General features: G+C 40.2%; 1 protein-coding gene across 3 annotated transcripts in view; it reads right to left on the bottom strand.

The window, feature by feature from the left end:
* The window catches only part of slc38a9 (solute carrier family 38 member 9), a 55,848-nt gene that overhangs the window by 32,551 nt on the left and 4,709 nt on the right, over positions 1–18,588 (bottom strand). For 2 of the 3 annotated variants that reach the window (XM_033030539.1, XM_033030549.1), the window contains exons 2-9: positions 14,400–14,567; positions 11,822–11,951; positions 8,578–8,699; positions 7,923–7,986; positions 7,674–7,767; positions 6,433–6,603; positions 5,797–5,856; positions 1,824–2,021 (exon numbers count right to left, since the gene is read on the bottom strand). In XM_033030539.1, the coding sequence (XP_032886430.1) occupies positions 1,824–2,021; positions 5,797–5,856; positions 6,433–6,603; positions 7,674–7,767; positions 7,923–7,986; positions 8,578–8,699; positions 11,822–11,951; positions 14,400–14,491 (931 nt within the window). In that variant the 5' untranslated portion in view covers positions 14,492–14,567. The remainder of the gene's footprint in view (positions 1–1,823; positions 2,022–5,796; positions 5,857–6,432; positions 6,604–7,673; positions 7,768–7,922; positions 7,987–8,577; positions 8,700–11,821; positions 11,952–14,399; positions 14,568–18,588) is intronic. The other variant, XM_033030556.1, reaches the window with a different exon arrangement.

Here is an 18,588-nt window from a genome sequence, read left to right as displayed (position 1 = left end):
AAGGGACAGAAGTTTAGGGGTAACATGAGGGGGAACTTCTTTACTCAGAGAGTGGTAGCGGTGTGGAATGAGCTTCCAGTGGAAGTGGTGGCGGCAGGTTCGTTGGTATCATTTAAGAATAAATTGGATAGGCATATGGATGAGAAGGGAATGGAGGGTTATGGTATGAGTGCAGGCAGGTGGGACTAAGGGGAAAAAAAAATTGTTCGGCGCGGACTTGTAGGGCCGAGATGGCCTGTTTCCGTGCTGTAATTGTTATATGGTTATATGGTTATAGTTAACATGGATTTGTGCCTGGAAGGTCATGTTTGACTAATCTTCTTGAATTTTTTGAAGAGGTTACTAGGGAAATTGATGAGGGTAAAGCAGTGGATGTTGTCTATATGGACTTTAGTAAGGCATTTGACAAGGTTCCTCATGGAAGGTTGGTTAAGAAGGTTCAATTGTTGGGTATTAATGCAGGAGTAGCAAGATGGATTCAACTGTGGCTGAATGGGAGATGCCAGAGAGTAATGGTGGATGGCGGTTTGTCAGGTTGGAGGCCGGTGACTAGTGGGGTGCCTCAGGGATCTGTGTTGGGTCCACTGTTGTTTGTCATGTACATCAATGATCTGGATGATGGTGTGGTAAATTGGATTAGTAAGTATGCAGATGATACAAGATAGTTGTGGATAATGAAGTAGATTTCCAAAGTCTACAGAGAGATTTAGGCCATTTGGAAGAATGGGCTGAAAGATGGCAGATGGAGTTTAATCCTGATAAGTGTGAGGTGTTACATCTTGGCAGGACAAATCAAAATAGGACGTACATGGTGAATGGTAGCGAATTGAGGAATGCAGTTGAACAGAGGGATCTAGGAATAACTGTTTATATTTCCCTGAAGGTGGAATCTCATGTAGATAGTGTGGTAAAGAAAGCTTTTGGTGTGCTAGCCGTTATAAATCAGAGCATTGAGTATAGAAGTTGGGATGTAATGTTAAAATTGTACAAGGCATTGGTGAGACCAATTCTGGAGTATGGTGTACAATTTTGGTCGCCCAATTATAGCAAGGATGTCAACAAGATAGAGAGAGTACAGAGGAGATTTACTAGAATTTAGGTCTTTATTCTTTGGAGCGCAGGTTAAGGAGGGACTTGATAGAGGTCTTTAAAATGATGAGAGGGATAGACAGAGTTGACGTGGATAAGCTTTTCCCATTGAGAGTAGGGAAGATTCAAAGAAGAGGACATGACTTCAGAATTAAGGGACAGAAGTTTAGGTATAACATGAGGGGGGAACTTTTTTACTCAGAGAGTGGTAGCTGTGTGGAATGAGCTTCCAGTGGAAGTGGTGGAGGCAGGTTCGATTTTATCATTTAAAAATAAATTGGATAGGTATATGGATGGGAAAGGAATGGAGGGTTATGGTCTGAGTGCAGGTAGATGGGACTAGGGGAAAATAAGTGTTCGGCACGGACTTGTAGGGCCGAGATGGCCTGTTTCCGTGCTGTAATTGTTATATGGTTATATGACTATGACACAGAGTTTTAAATTGCACTAAGTAACAATTTAGTTGCTTGTCTCTCCATTGGAATTGTTCTAAAAACATCCAGCAGGATCAACCATCATTCCAACATCTTTTTCCGAAAAACATTTTGAATCAATTAAATTAACCTGGAAAGAGTCATGAAGAGATTTCCAAGTTTCATGGTTTCATGAATCAAACTCCTGGATTCGCTGGGACTACAAATATTTTTTGAAAAACTTTGTTTAAAGAACAAAATATAAGTCGTAAAGCTCAACCATGTCTACAAGTTGCATCAGGATGTAAATGGAATACTTACCTAGAATATTGAACCTTGCAAAAAATGAAGCAGATTTGAAGCCGAGAAGGGGCAATAATAGTAAAATGAGGTAGAAAGGAACAGCATTTGTTTTACTCCACCACTTGTGAAACTCATGGAAGGCTGTGTCATTGCTGACGATGATGGACATGTCTGTGGAATTTATCACATGAACTCCAGGTGGGTTTGGACAAATAACTGAAATCAGAAAGATAAGATTGACTCAGACCTGCAAGTTCTGTACAAAATGTTACAATCTTCAAAAATCAAGGAGAATCCTGATAAACAAATAGTGCTTCAGTGAACATCCTACATTATCCCACAGAAACATTATGACAATGTCATTCTTATTGCTTTCATTGAAAGCAAATTGAAATTGGTCAATTATTATATGTAGGATTGTATCTCTAATGTAAAAATAAAGCAGACAAATATCCTGTTCAAATTCATTCTCAAAATCTGGTTCCAGAGCTTTAACGATTACTATTCAATTTTGATTTTTCTAGGGATCGATTGAAGGAAAATACATTATTGTTATTTACTTTTCCCATTAGGAACACAGTACCATTTTGTCTATTTATCAGTTATCTTCAAACAAAGCTGCTGCGGCCCGACTCCGGAGCTCGGAGGCTCCAGCTGCAGGCCTGTGGACTGTAATATTGGGAGCTCGCGGGTCCGGGTGAGAGACCGCTTTTCGGAGCTCCCGCAACGCAACTTCTCCAGCCCGTGCACGGGGTTGGAACGACCTGCAGCGGGGCCGTACATCGCCCGGCATAGCTTTAATGGCCGTGGGACTTACCATCGCCCGGCTGGGGCTTCAACATCGGGGAAAATGGTGTGCAGGGGAGAGAAAAGACTTGCCTTCCATCACAGTGAGGAGGAGATTCACTGTGATGGATGTTTGTGTGAATTGAATTGTTTGTGTGTTTTGTAGGAATTGTTTTGTTTGTATGGCTGTAGAAATAGAGTTTCGTTTGAGCCTCACTGAGGTTCAAATGACATTGAATAAATATTGTATTGTATTGTATTGGTCAGAAGAAATGCACAAGTAGTTTGATAAACTCCTAAAAGCTCTAGATTACTTGAGTATAAGATTAAACTCCCTACAATACAGATTCTTTCACTATTCTAATCCTCTTTTGCAAGATGCAAGATGTCATCACTATTCTAATTCACTAAGTAGCCTCAAGGTATTACCTTGAATTTGGCTTAAGCAATAAAGTGTGAGACAGTTCTACTGAGATGCAAGGAGAAAACAAAGTCCAAAAAAATATTGAAAGTAAATTGAAAGTAAATAAATATAATTCATTGTAAACGTAACGTAAAACATAAGATACTTCTGAAAGTAATTTCAGAAGTATCCAATGAAACAAAAGCACAATAACAAACAAGCAGGTGAACACCAATTAAACGTGACAGGTCACTAAGGAAGACATAAATAATCTGCCGGAAATAGCAGGGGACCGGGGATCAAATGAGATGGAGGAACTGAGTGAAATCCAGGTTAGCCGGGAAGTGGTGTTAGGTAAATTGAATGGATTAAAGGCCGATAAATCCCCAGGGCCAGATAGGCTGCATCCCAGAGTACTTAAGGAAGTAGCCCCAGAAATAGTGGATGCATTAGTGATAATTTTTCAAAACTCTTTAGATTCTGGAGTAGTTCCTGAGGATTGGAGGGAGAGAAAACGGGGAATTACAGACCAGTTAGTCTAACATCGGTAGTGGGGAAACTGCTAGAATCAGTTATTAAAGATGGGATGGCAGCACATTTGGAAAGTGGTGAAATCATTGGACAAAGTCAGCATGGATTTATGAAAGGTAAATCATGTCTGACGAATCTTATAGAATTTTTCGAGGATGTAACTAGTAGAGTGGATAAGGGAGAACCAGTGGATGTGTTATATCTGGACTTTCAGAAGGCTTTCGACAAGGTCCCACATACGAGATTAGTATACAAACTTAAAGCACATGGTATTGGGGATTCAGTATTGATGTGAATAGAGAACTGGCTGGCAGACAGGAAGCAAATAGTAGGAGTAAACGGGTCCTTTTCACAATGGCAGGCAGTGACTAGTGGGGTACCGCAAGGCTCAGTGCTGGGACACCAGCTATTTACAATATATATTAATGATTTGGACGAGGGAATTGAGTGCAACATCTCCAAGTTTGCGGATGACACAAAGCTGGGGGGCAGTGTTAGCTATGAGGAGGATGCTAGGAGGCTGCAAGGTGACTTGGATAGGCTGGGTGAGTGGGCAAATGCATGGCAGATGCAGTATAATGTGGATAAATGTGAGGTTATCCACTTTGGTGGCAAAAACAGGAAAGTAGACTATTATCTGAATGGTGGCCGATTAGGAAAGGGGGAGATGCAACGAGACCTGGGTGTCATGGTGCACCAGTCATTGAAAGTAGGCATGCAGGTGCAGCAGGCAGTGAAGAAAGCGAATGGTATGTTAGCATTCATAGCAAAAGGATTTGAGTATAGGAGCAGGGAGGTTCTACTGCAGTTGTACAGGGTCTTGGTGAGACCACCTGGAGTATTGCGTACAGTTTTGGTCTCCTAATCTGAGGAAAGACATTCTTGCCATAGAGGGAGTACAGAGAAGGTTCACCAGACTGATTCTTGGGATGTCAGGACTTTCATATGAAGAAAGACTGGATAGACTCGGCTTGTACTCGCTAGAATTTAGAAGATTGAGGGGGGATCTTATAGAAACTTACAAAATTCTTAAGGGGTTGGACAGGCTAGATGCAGGAAGATTGTTCCCGATGTTGGGAAAGTCCAGAACAAGGGGTCACAGTTTAAGGATAAGGGGGAAATCTTTTAGGACCGAGATGAGGAAAATATTTTTCACACAGAGAGTGGTGAGTCTCTGGAATTCTCTGCCACAGAAGGTAGTTGAGGCCAGTTCATTGGCTATATTTAAGAGGGAGTTAGATGTGGCCCTTGTGGCTAAAGGGATCAGGGGGTATGGAGAGAAGGCAGGTACAGGATACTGAGTTGGATAATCAGCCATGATCATATTGAATGGCGGTGCAGGCTCGAAGGGGCGAATGGCCTACTCCTGCACCTATTTTCTATGTTTCGATGTTTCTATCATTGCTTAAAAGTTTGTGTTCAAAATAGCTCCTCAAACAATTTGCAATCTTTGCCTTTAAATTAAATAGCTCGTCATTCACCTGGAACAAATTAGTTTCACCCGATTTTACTGCTGCTGACGGTACCCAATAAGCCTAGTTGAAATTACTGCTTGGAAACAAAGGGGGCAGTAATTAATTGAACCGTTCTAACTTGCATGTAATTTTCTTCTGATACAACATCAATTCAAAATGTACTTAAAATGTGACATTTTATTTGAACGATGCAAGTATTTAACAGATAAAAATAATTTTGATGCAAAAAAAAAAATCAAGTTTGAGGCAGTGATGAGCTCTTTTATTATCATGTAACACGGTTTTTTTATTATCATGTAACAAGTTTTTATATTATCATGTGCCAAGTTACTTTAAAATAATGAGTGTGGCTATTTAACATTAGGAAACATGAGATTTTTGGTTTAAATTATATTCGCTTCAGCAGACACGTCCTGTTACTCTTTCCATATTCTCACAAAACATTTTTCATAAACCAGTTCAGATTAGAGATGGTTCTTCCACCTTAAGATAGGCATTTCCAACCACAGTACAAACTCATCATGATAGTGGATAACTTGGTCATCTGTTCAGCTCCCAGATTTCTGGCTAACAACAGTCAATTCTATGTAAAGGCATCAGAGAAGATGCAAACAGCAAATAATATTTCTTACTTAACCAGGATCATCATAGTAATATTAGGTTGCGTTTAGCATTGACAAATGTCTTAAGAATGTCGTCACCAATTGATCTCAGTTTAAAATACAGATGAATGTGTATTTTTTATGACAGGAAATATTTAAATTATTTAAATAGAACTTTCAACGAATAATCCTACCTTTATAACTTCCATTTGTACTCAAAACATGGTTTACTTCTGACATATTATGAACATGATCTGGAAAACAATTAAATCGAACATGGTAGATGAAACCAAGCTATCATTAAGTTCTTTATCCACAATTAAATATACTTCCTTACACTAGCTTCAACAGTAGTTGGACATTTGACATTTTTCTGCCTGCAATTTGTACACACAAACCAAGGCAGCACTGATTGATCCAAATCATTTTATTCTACTATTATAAAACATTTCCCAAAGTAATGGTTGAAAAGGCCAGACGGAAATTAAGATTTTAATTTAAATAATTGAATTTTCTTCTTCTTGCGAATTAAACATAAACCAAAGGGATAGTTAGATCTCAAGCCGGGTGTTTAGCAGCCAGGTTGTTGTCTCAGCCAGGTTGTTGTCTCAGCCAGGTCAATGTCTGCCAGGCCCCGAGTTCCATTTGGTGGGTGGTAGAGCGGGCACCCAGCGATGACATGGTTGGCTGTCTGTTGTTCTGCTCCGCATTCACAGGCTGGACTAGATTAATTGAATTAGTCATGGTAGCATTTACATTTTGAAATAAACAGGCTTTGACTGCACTAAAATCCAAAATGAAAGAGATAAGGCATTTCTTTTTTTACTTACTGTAAATAAATATTCCAGTGTTGTAAAGGAAATTGGACATAAGGACCCAGTAAACAATCATGGCTCCATACAAGGAAATTAAAGAGAAAAAAAGACTGGTCCATTGGCCAAAGGAACCGAAATAATATTTACAGACATCGGGAAATTCCCAGCTTGATGTATCGATATGAACTTCGGGAAAGAAAATAAATTCATTTTAGTATATGATCAAGCCTTGATTATTCAAACAATACAGGACTTGTAACCAACAGTTAAGTGTCTCAATCCAAAACCTCACCTATGGATAAGTGTCACCTATCCATGTTCTACAGAGATGTTGCCTGACTGGCTGAGTAACTCTAGCATAATTCAATTAAATTAGCATGGAAATGGGGTATAAACTTCCAAAATGAACATATGCAGACCATTTAATATTCTTTTATATTTATCACAATTTGGAACTAACTTGTGGACCCGCACCATCTTTATCCATAAATATTTAAAAGTTAGTAAATATTTTAAAGCTCGTCCCAAAGTGCTCACCCACTGACACCTCAGTCATACTTTGCCATCTCCCTTGTAGGGTCCTCTTCATATTGCCTGAGAAAACTCATGAACACACATGACACATTCCACCTCATCTAAGCCCTTGGATATATGATAGTCTCAGTCTATTTTGGGAAGGTTAAAAGTTGCAATTCCACCAAATTTTGTCATCTTGCTAACCAATCCATTTACATTAACGAGTATGAATTAAACATACTGGATGTTTAATACTTAAAAGGAAATATTAGCCAACAAACTACTGCATTGATTAAAGTGAAACAAACTAAAAATCTCAAAGAATATATTAATAAAGACCACTCTCTATTCGAATATGACACAGTAGCTGTGATATGTGATCTGAACATCTATCATTATATTTATTTAGAAAATGTTTGACTTTTCATTCTGACAATTTGAGATGGGGCCTGATGGTAATCTTATGAGTACGTAAATAGCAAATCAGTAGACAAAGATTCAGTGTAATAATTCACAAACCAAGTAGCTAATTTTCCAAAATGTTTCATCTGGAAAATATTAGAAAGTTTTATTTCTACAACAAGACATTAAAGATAGCAGTGATATACGAGTCATCACGATACAAATACATTACTTTTCACCAAGCTCTCCCCTTCAAGACACATTTACCTTCACCTTAGTGCAAATAATTGTTCTCATCATATTCAAAAGCTGATTACAAAAATAATAAATATACACACCTATTGTCTGTCGAGATTTCACTACTCGATAACAACAATAGAGCATCAGCATGCTCATTAGAATGATCAAGATAATCCCAAAAGTAAATCCTGCCTAAATGGGAAAAGGAAGAAAATGTTTTATTGTCTGAAATCAGAGCGTGAAACAATCTTGTGGAATTGCAACACTCCATTTGGGTTCCAGAACAAAATAAACGTTGATGATACAATATTGGTGAAAAAAGCAGAAATGCACAAGAATCTTCTAACCTCTTTCAATGCCCAAGGAAGGCTCAATATGGATGTACCCATCATGGTATTCCAAATAGAAAATCTAGAAATAAATAAAATGTATTCAAATTTTCTCCTCGTAGAAATTAGATCAGTTTTTTTTTCAACCTTTGAAGCACACTATCAAATGGCATCAAATATGTGAGTTCTTTGCTCGTGTAGTTATCAACAATGTTATCTTCAGAACATGCATTTACAGGGTAGCATGGTGGAACTTCTGCCTCACAGATCCAGTGACCCAACTTCAATACTCCCTCCCCAGACCATCTGTATAGAGGCATGCATGTTCTGTGATTGCAGATTCTCCCAGATGGGTTGGTTTGCACCCACATTCCAGATATGATTAGCAAGTAAATTGGCAACTCAAAAGTAACCTAATAAGTTACCTCAAATGTAGCTGAGCCACAGGCAGGAGTTGATGGGCATGTGAAATAGAAAGAGTTGCTGAGAAATAATCAGGGAAATAGGATTGATGGGATTGCTCTGGGAGATGCCACGGATTCAATATGCTAAATAGTCTCCTCCCACGTTGTATAAAATATGCAGTGTTAATTCAGATTCTTTGGTCAAAATTCCAGTCAAAAATATTTTGTAAAAAAACAATTACACGAGGTTAACCGAGAAACATACATACATAGTCACTATGCTGGGATTCTTTCCAAACCCATCTATGCTGCTTTCAAATTGCAGAGCACTACCTAAAGGACTGTAAACATAAATTTCCTCTTCAGATGGAATTACATGATGAGGTGGTACCTGTAAAAATAATACATTTTAGCAGTCTACAGAGAAAAGCACTCCACATTTTTGTTAGCTCCTTCTGTTACAATCTTTATTTATCAATTAACACAATTTTCTATGCCCAGGTAAATCTACACGCCAACTTCTACACACTGTTATACAGTTCAGAGTGCTAATATGTTCAAATAACTTCAAATATCCCTTGCTTTCCCTCTCTCTCTCCATCCCCTCCCCATTCCAGTTCTCCCACCAGTCTTACTGTCTCTGACTACGTTCTATCTCTGTCCCGCTCACTCCCATGACATCAGTCTGAAGAAGGGGTGGGAGATTGCAACCTTCACGTGGTCCGTCCTGTTTCGACGAATGCAATCAACGTGTACAATCAAATAAGATCAAATAGAACAAGTTGTCCTACACTTTAGGCTGTGTACGACATACGCAAGAAGAAGTCTGAAGAAGGGTCACGACCCGAAACGTCACCCATTACTTCTCTCCAGAGATGCTGCCTGCCCCGCTGAGTTACTCCAACATTTTGTTTTTACCTTCGTGCTGACATGTTTCTCAGTCTTCAAATCTTTCATAAAACATTGAAGTCTAGATAGACTCGGCTTGTACTCACTAGAATTTAGAAGATTGAGGGGGGATCTTATAGAAACTTACAAAATTCTTAAGGGGTTGGACAGGCTAGATGCAGGAAGATTGTTCCCGATGTTGGGGAAGTCCAGAACAAGGGGTCACAGTTTAAGGATAAGGGGGAAATCTTTTAGGACCGAGATGAGAAAAACATTTTTCACACAGAGAGTGGTGAATCTCTGGAATTCTCTGCCACAGAAGGTAGTTGAGGCCAGTTCATTGGCTATATTTAAGAGGGAGTTAGATGTGGCCCTTGTGGCTAAAGATTTCAGTGGGTATGGAGAGAAGGCAGGTACAGGATACTGAGTTGGATGATCATCCATGATCATATTGAATGGCGGTGCAGGCTTGAAGGGCCGAATGGCCTACTCCTGCACCTATTTTCTATGTTTCTGTTTCCAGTTTCACACCAATGCTGATTGAAGTAAAAATGCCCCCCCCACCCCACCTCACCTAACAATTCTGTTATTTTTTATTCCACATCTAATTACTTGGTAGTGTTTTATGTATTCCATAAGGGCAGCTTTCTGCTATCCAAACTGCTGTACTGCAGGATGGGAGGTAAGGGTGGTCACCATTAATACCTTGATTGGTAGACATAAAAGCTAGAATGAAGCAAGTAAACATTTTACAATGCAGTTTGTCACTCAACAAATTTCTTTCGAAAATTTGCTTCAAAATGATTTCACCGCATTTAGCAGTCTCAGTTTCTTGATTCCGAAGTTAACATTTTCAGACATGCACAAAGTTTGGCTACACACCCTCTTCAACTATACAATTTTCCTATTTAACCTCCATCCCCTTTGCAATAAAGACAGACTGTGGCCTCCTAAGCCATTTGTTGGACTTGCCTGCTAGATTTTTGATAATCGTACGCTGAGATGCCTAGATACTTTTCAGCTTCACTCACTTGCAGTCTCTCAACATTTAGCTAACAATCAAATTCTTTGTACAGAGAAAGTGCCTCAACCCTTCCATCCAGTGTTGTCTGCCCATTTCCATCCACATATGCCATTTAACCTGCTGCAGATCCTTTTTTTTGGCTCTATATTCCAGCATCTGCAGTGTCTTATCTACGTTTTACTGTTTACCAGTGCATTACTTCACACTTTCCTGAATTAAACTTCATTTGCCAGATTCTCCCAATCGTTCAATTATCAATACCCTGTCGCATAATCACAATGTTGTCATCACGGCATGCCTTTCCACCAGTTGTATCAGCTAACTTCAAAACTGAACTCTCAGGTACAACACTAGTTACAGACCTCTAGCCTGAAAAACCCCATTTATTTTAACTCTTAGTTTGCTATGTGACCACTAGATTTCCTCCATTACAGTGGTTTATTAATTTACATTATACATTACCCACCCAAACACCATTTTTAAAACCTACTCCTTTCTTACAAGAATTTCATCACCCACTTGCCCTTGTTTATTTTCTTTATTCCTCTAAAAGGAGCCATTTATCTATTAACTTATTTATGGGAGTTACAACTGCAAATTGAAGCATGAAATCTATGGTTCTGTGCAGTGCCACCTTAAGCTTTTTTTCTCCCCCTAGAATTTCCCAAATGATTAATCTTGATCTTCTCTCCATTTATTTTAAAGGTTTTCAACGCAGCCTGCATGAATAGAAGAAAACTGAAATGCAAACTGAAATGCACTTCATCTGATGTCTAGCCTGAAGTGTTTTATCTCAAGGTTGACACAAAATGCTGGAGTAACTCAGCGGGATAGGCAGCATCTCTGGAGAGAAGGAATGGGTGACGTTTTGGGTTGAGACCCTTCTTCAGACTGATGTCAGGGGAGTGGACGGGACAAAGACAAATAATGTAGTCGGAGACGGTAAGACTAGTGGGAGAACTGGGAAGGGAGAGGGGATGGAGGGGGAAAGCAAGGGCTAGTTGAAGTTAGATAAGTCAATGTTCATAGCGCTGGGTTGTAAGCTGCCCAAGTGAAATATGAGGTGCTGTTCCTCCAATTTGTACTAGGCCTCACTCTGACAATGGAGGCCCAGGACAGAAAGGTCAGATTGGGTATGGGAGGGGGAGTTAAAGTGCTGTACAACCAGGAGATCAGGTAGGTTGACTGGGCGGAGGTGTTCAGCGAAATGATCACCGAGCCTGCGCTCGGTTTCGCTGAAAAATAGGCTAGGCGATCGTTTCGCTGAAAAACATCTGTACATCGGCGAGACCAAGCGCAGGCTCGGCGATCGTTTCGCTAAACACCTCCACTATGATTACTCACAAAATTAATTCTATACAGCTGTTGTGTCCTCGTTCAGTTACAGACTAAAACTTGCAAACAAATCCAATTAATGGCAAAATAACAGCACAGAAGTAGTTTTATAGCTGTGAATTGTTTTATGCTCATTAGGTTTCTACTGCTTTCCCCCCGTCCTCCAAATTTTCCTTCCTCTTCCACTTCTTCAAAATTAAGAGCTCTTTTGCATTATCCTCCAAAATTACCAATACTCGCGAGAAACTAAATTGAAAAAATCTTACCAGTGTTTTGTGCGTAGTGGTCAACTTGCTATAATACTGTATACGACTGTTCATTGCTGAAGCTTCTGCTGTTACCTGCTCATTTGGGGACATGTTGCCATGCAGGTTGTTGCGTGGCACATGAAAAGGTCTAAAAGCAAGATTACACATTTTACATTCACAAAAACAATTACTTACAAATAAAATCTTTAGATATCCACTCAACATGAAAAGCAAATCACATGCAATAACATTAATTTTCTTCCTTGTCCAAACGTATGAAAGCAGTAGCACTCATCCCTCTTTCAAACTGCGAACAACCCATGTTATGCAATGATGCACAATCAATGGATCGTAATCACATCTCCCCTCATCCTCCCCTACCACTCTCCCCCACCTGGACTTGCACCTATTTCTCCCCTCCAACTTGCTTACCACCTTCATTCTTTTCTCTCACTACACAATTTGCAACCCTTCTATCGTTTTGTCTCACACCCGTCATGTTATCAGGGCTCGAAATTAGTGGTTGCCCGGGTGCCATTGACCACCCAAAGTGCCGCCGGACAACCTAAACGCCGACTCATTTTGCCCGGCTTGGTACGCAGATACTGGTTTATACCGATAGACACAAAAACCTGGAGTAAATCCGCGGGTCAGGCAGCATCTCTGGAGAATAGGAACGTGACGTTTCGTGTCGGCGGCGGCTGTATTGCGGGGGAAAAAAGATACTAGGTGCATGGTGACGAAGGGTCGGAGCGAATGATGGACCCCGAACAGCGGCAGCACCACCTCCTCCTCCCGCACCCCGCCCGGCGGAAGGAGGCCGCCCTCTCCCCCTCCTCGGCGTGCGAGAGGGGTTGTTTTGAAAGCGCCGTTTGGTGGTTTGCAAGCAGCGGCCGCTATCGCCCTGATATCGGCCGATGCTTGCAAATCCACCAACAGCGCTTTCAAAACAACCCCTCTCACACACCGAGGTCGGGAGGAGGGAGGGAGGGAGGGGGATCTTTGAGCTGCACTGCTCGGTCCAGCACCTTCCTGTCGGCTGGCGGAGGAGGGGAGGCGGTGGCGAGATCTCAACCGCCACCACCTTTGGCGGCGGCACTTCGGCGTTGGACAGGGACGGCCAAGGCAGCGGGGCGGCCCAGGTTAAGTGAGAGTCCTGGTTATCTCTGGCCTTTATCCACAATCAGCCGATGAAAAAAAACGAAGATAGACACTAAAAGCTGGAGTAACGAACCGGGTCAGACAGCATCTCTGGAGAAAAGGAATAGGTGATGTTTTGGGTTGAGACCCTTCAGACTGAAGAAGGGTCTCGACCCAAAACATCACCTATTCCTTTTCTCCGGAGATGTCATCGCACCCGCTGAGTTGTTCCAGCTTTTTATGTTTATCGTCAACCCATTACCTGCCAGGCTTTGTCCTGCCTTGCTTTCTTCCAGATTTCAATCCCCCCCCCCCCCCCCCCCCCCCCCCCCGCAATGAGTCTGAAGAGTCCTGACCTGAAACGTCACCTATCCATGTTCTCCAGAAATGCTGCCTGACCCACTGAGTTAATCTAGCACTTTTTTTATATTTTTAGTAAAACAGCATCTGCAGTTTCTTGTATCCACTAATGACATTGTAAATCTGTCAGGATAAAAATCAAGATATTTAAAAATTCAATCAATTCATATTAACTTAAAAATAGGAGAACATAATCTAAATTATAATAATGTACAGTGGCACAGAGACCTGGGTTCGATCCTGACTACGGGTGCTGGTTGTATGGAGTTTGTATGTTCTCCCCGTGACTGCATGGGTTTTTTCCGGGTTCTCCAATTTCCTCCCACATTTCAAAGACATGAGGGTTAGTCGGTTAATTGGCTTTGGTAAAATTGTAAATTGTCCCCAGTGGTGTTGGACAATGTTAGTGTACAGGGTGATCGCTGGTCAACGTGGACGGTGGGCCGAAGCGCTTGTTTCCACACTATCTCTGAAGTCTAAAGTAAATTCTACATCTACTCTGCCTATCAAAGGATAATGCATAATACAATATAAAAAGCAATCTGGAATGGCTGCCTGGGTGCAACACTAAATGGTGAAACACAAGGTCTCATGGTCTTTGGCAAGTTAACCAATTTAAATCTAATTCTTAGGGGCCGAGATAGCCACATGCTTCAGTAAACCTCCACAGTAACCATTTATTTTCTCGCAGTTTGTGCTTAATGCAATTTTGGCAATAATTGAGTGAATGACAAGTGTTTGCAGATGAACAATGTTTCAATATTTACAATCAAGAGGTTCTGTGAATAATCAGTGCTTTGTGAAGTTCAAGGGGAAAAAAAACAATTGCCTTGATTGCAATTGTTTTTTGTAATCATTTAATATGATCTTTTCCACGAAGGAGTAAGGTATATTATCTCAAACTCTTCAATGAGCAGCTTTAAGTTGTAGTTATATTTTAAATAAAACACAATAATAATATTTGCTGGGTATGGATTTGCACAAAATGAAATGCATTTGTACACTGGAAGTGTTTTTCACCCAGGTTCAGAAAAAAAGAGTTACTATTGGGACAATAACGAATGCTTGCTCTTCAAAAAAATCTTTAAAATCCTACCTTCTTGAATTTAATTCCGGCTTGCCTCCATGTTCAACATCAGGTGTTTTATCAGTAATGACATCAGGTAACAGAGGCTCAAAATCATCCATTTTACTGTTTATTAGGATCTGGGAAGTCCAAATAAAGTATTTTTTGTCAGCTTGGTTCCTGTAGTTGGCTAGAGTCCTATATCATACAGACAGATACACAAATAAATTATGAATTAATAGGCTAACAAACCAGGGCCAACACAAATAATGAAGTATAAAAATCTCACCCAACATATCAACCCCCCCCCCCCCCCACCTAAAAAAAATCAGTTATTTTTTATTCCATATCACATTTCTTGGTAGTGATTGTGTTCCATAAGGACAGCTTTCTGCTACCCAAACTGCTGTACTGCAGGATGGGAGGTGAGAGTGGTCACCCATTATTACCTTGATTGGTAAACATAAAAGCTAGAATGAAGCAAGTAAACATTTTACAATGCAGTTTGTCACTCACAACAAATTTCTTTCGAAATTGGCTTCAAAATGATTTCACCACATTTAGCAGTTTCAGTTTCCTGATTCTGAAGTTAACATTTTCAGACATGCACAAAGAGGGCTACACACCCTCTTCAACTATACAATTTTCCTATACCTTCTAAGCCATTTGTTGGACTTGCCTGCTAGATTTTTGATAATCATACACTGAGATGCCTAGATACTTTTCAGCTTCACTCACTTGCAGTCTCTCAACATTTGGCTAACAATCAAATTCTTTGTACAGAAAAAGGGCCTCAACCCTTCCATCCATTGTTATCTGCCCATTTCCAGGGGTCACAGCTTAAGGATAAGGGGGAAATCCTTTAAAACCGAGATGAGAAGAACTTTTTTCACACAGAGAGTGGTAAATCTCTGGAACTCCCTGCCACAGAGGGTAGTCGAGGCCAGTTCATTGGCTATATTTAAAAGGGAGTTAGATGTGGCCCTTGTGGCTAAGGGGATCAGAGGGTATGGAGAGAAGGCAGGTACGGGATACTGAGTTGGATGATCAGCCATGATCATATTGAATGGCGGTGCAGGCTCGAAGGGCCGAATGGCCTACTCCTGCACCTAATTTCTATGTTTCTATGTCTATGTTTCTATGTACATGCCATCTAACACTAGTGTACCTGCTGCAGACCCTTTTTTTTGCTCTCTATTCCAGCATCTGCAGTGTCTTGTCTCCTTATTACTGTTTACCAGTACATTACTTCACACTTTACCAAGTGGATGAGAAGGGGAGTTAAAATGTTTGGCAATGCGGAGATCATGTAGCCCAAGACAGACTGAGCAAAATTGTTCAACAAAACGATTGCCCAGTCTGTGCTTGGGTTTGCCAATATATAGGAGCCCACATCGATAACTCGTAATAAAATAAATGTATTTCAACCAACCAAATGGCTTTAGTCAGAAGAAACTGCATATAGTGGAATCCTGAGCAAAAAAACTGATGCAGGAACTCAGCAGGTTAGGCAGCATCTGTGGAGGGAAATGGACAGACGACGTTTCTGTTGGGACTCTTCAGTCTGAAGAGATTGTCAAGTAGTTATTTTGTTGCTTTGGATAACTTAAGTTTGTTCTTTTCAAAATTTAAAAATCCTTTGTCAAGTTGCAGCTTGGCAACTGGCAAAAATCCTTGCGCTTTGCCTGGGAAATTCTTCGAAAATTTCGCCAAGGCTAAAACATTTGTAAATAGACTCACACATGCAAATTTCTTCAAAGATCACTGCATCAAATCTACACAAGCCAGGGAAATGAAAATCCAGTTAGAGTTAAACACTACAATGGGCCAGTAATTTAAAAAGTAGAATAGAATATGCATCCATTATTGTAGAATCATGGAAGATTCAAGCACAGAAAGTGAATATAAGGTTGTAAATCATCGGAGCAGAATTAAGCCATTCCGTCCATCAAGTCTACTCCGCCATTCAATCATGCCCGATCAATCTCTTCCTCCTAACCCCATTCTCCTGCCTTCTCCCCATCACCCCCAACACCCGTACTAACCAAAAATCTATCTATCTCTGCCGTAAAAATATCCATTGACTTCTATGGCAAAGAATTCCGCAGATTCATCACCCTGACTAAAGAAATTCCTCCTCATCTCCTTCCTAAAGAACATCCTTTAATTTTGAGGCTATGACCTCTTGTCCAAGACTCTCCCACTAGTGGAAACATCCTCCCCACATCCACTCTATCCATGGCCCTTTTACTATTAGGCAAGTTTCGATGAGGTCCCTCCTCATTCTTCTAAACTCCTGCGAGTACAGGCTCAGTGCCGTCAAACACTCATCATATGTTAACCCACCCATTCTTTGGATCATTCTTGTAAACCTCCTCTGGACCCTCTCCAGCACATCCTTCCTCAGATATGGTGCCCAAAATTGCTCACAATACACCAAATGCAGCCTGACCAGCGTATTATCGAGCCTCAGCATTACATCCCTGTTTTAGTATTGTAGCCCTCTTGAAATAAATGCTATAAATAAAAAATAAATACGTTTTTAGTAAGTAAATAATAAATATAAATATAAATAATAAATAAAAATTGCTTGAAATCAAAAAACATCTGTTTTATCAGGCACTGTGCACAGTTCAAAACACTCCAGCAGGAACATCACAGCACGAGGGAAGGTGCGGAGGAGATTCAACAGAACCTCTCCAGCGATGATGCATTTCAGTTATGAGGAGACAGGCTAGGTTTGGTTTGTTTACCTTGGAGCAGAGGAGCCCGAGGAGTGGGAGAATTGAAGGAGGTACTCAAAATGATGTGGGGGAGAGATAGGGAAGATGGCAAGAAAATTTACCCTATAACAGAGATGTCCAAGACAAGGAGACATAGGTACAAAGCGAGGCATAGGAGGGTTACATGGGAATGGAGGAATAACTTTTCACCTAATGCGTACTGCCCAAGGCATTGGTGGAAGCAGATACTTTCACAACATTTATTAAATACCCATACATACATTTTAATTTCCAAGGCATAGAAAGGATGTGGAGGATGTGCTGATAAATTAGTCAAGATGGATATTGGTTGGTGAAGACATGTTAAGTTGAATATGCTTCACTTAATTACAAAGGACAAAAATCTTAAGATTAATTTTGAATCAGTTAAAACAATTTTAAATATGTCTGATTCTCCGAATTAAAACTCCATTTGCCATTTTTCAGTCCAACTTGCATACTACCCATTTCTTCCTGCAAATATAATACTTTCCTCCTCATCCATAAACCATTTGGACATTTTTTGTATTGTCTTAAACCTCTGTGATAGGGGGATGATAAAGTCTAAATCATTAACACACACTACTAAAAACCCAAGTATGAAATCCTGCAGAAGCTTGTTGTTAATTGGCTTCCACGGAACCATTATCTTTCAATGTCAGTAAATGGACCAGCCTTGGATGCAACGTGCTCTTGGGTTCCATGGCTTCTCATTTCAATTAGCAAGCAGTATGGGAATTAGCTGAAAATTGCTAAAACCAATGTCAATTACAGGAAATAAAAATCACTGTTCTATCTAGCCTTCTTGTTATCTCAGAAGCCCCAAAGCAATCTTTGCTTAAAACCATGCGAACAAGCAGTGATTTTGGTTGGGCCTGAGCACTTTACCCACTTTCAAAGCAGCTAACATCCTTAAACCTCTATCATTAAAAATATTCAAATAAATAAATGTCATACTCCTCTCGGCCACATTTTATACTTCTCTCAACCACCATCACCATCTTTTAAGGCGACAGATCAAAACTGTTCCAAAACCTTACCAACAGCCTCTGCTTCCAGTACCCGATAAGCCTCACTTTTTTCTGTCATACTCTAACTTTCTAAAAAAGCTTTGGATTGGCTTTGAACTTGCTTCCCAATGCTACAACTATTATAATTGAATTTGACTGATTTAAGTATATAGTATTACCTGATCTGATTGGACAGGATGCAAAACACAGCTTTTCACCGCACCTCAGTACACATGGCAATAATAATAAATCTAAACCTTTGTTTTGCCATGCCATCTTTGTTTTTCTAACTTCCCTTTTAATTTAGGTAATTTGGTCTCAGTATCAAATACATGTGCCCCATTCCTATCATTGGAGTACCTTGTTGCCCAGGAATCTCTTGATATTGGTGACTCCTTATTTTCATGATGAAAAAAACATTTTAGCCTTGAGCCTACTTTTATTCTA

Source organism: Amblyraja radiata, chromosome 1 (genome assembly GCF_010909765.2).
Source record: "Amblyraja radiata isolate CabotCenter1 chromosome 1, sAmbRad1.1.pri, whole genome shotgun sequence".
In the NCBI taxonomy this organism is placed as follows: domain Eukaryota; kingdom Metazoa; phylum Chordata; class Chondrichthyes; order Rajiformes; family Rajidae; genus Amblyraja; species Amblyraja radiata.
This window is presented reverse-complemented; position numbering and strand designations above follow the sequence as displayed.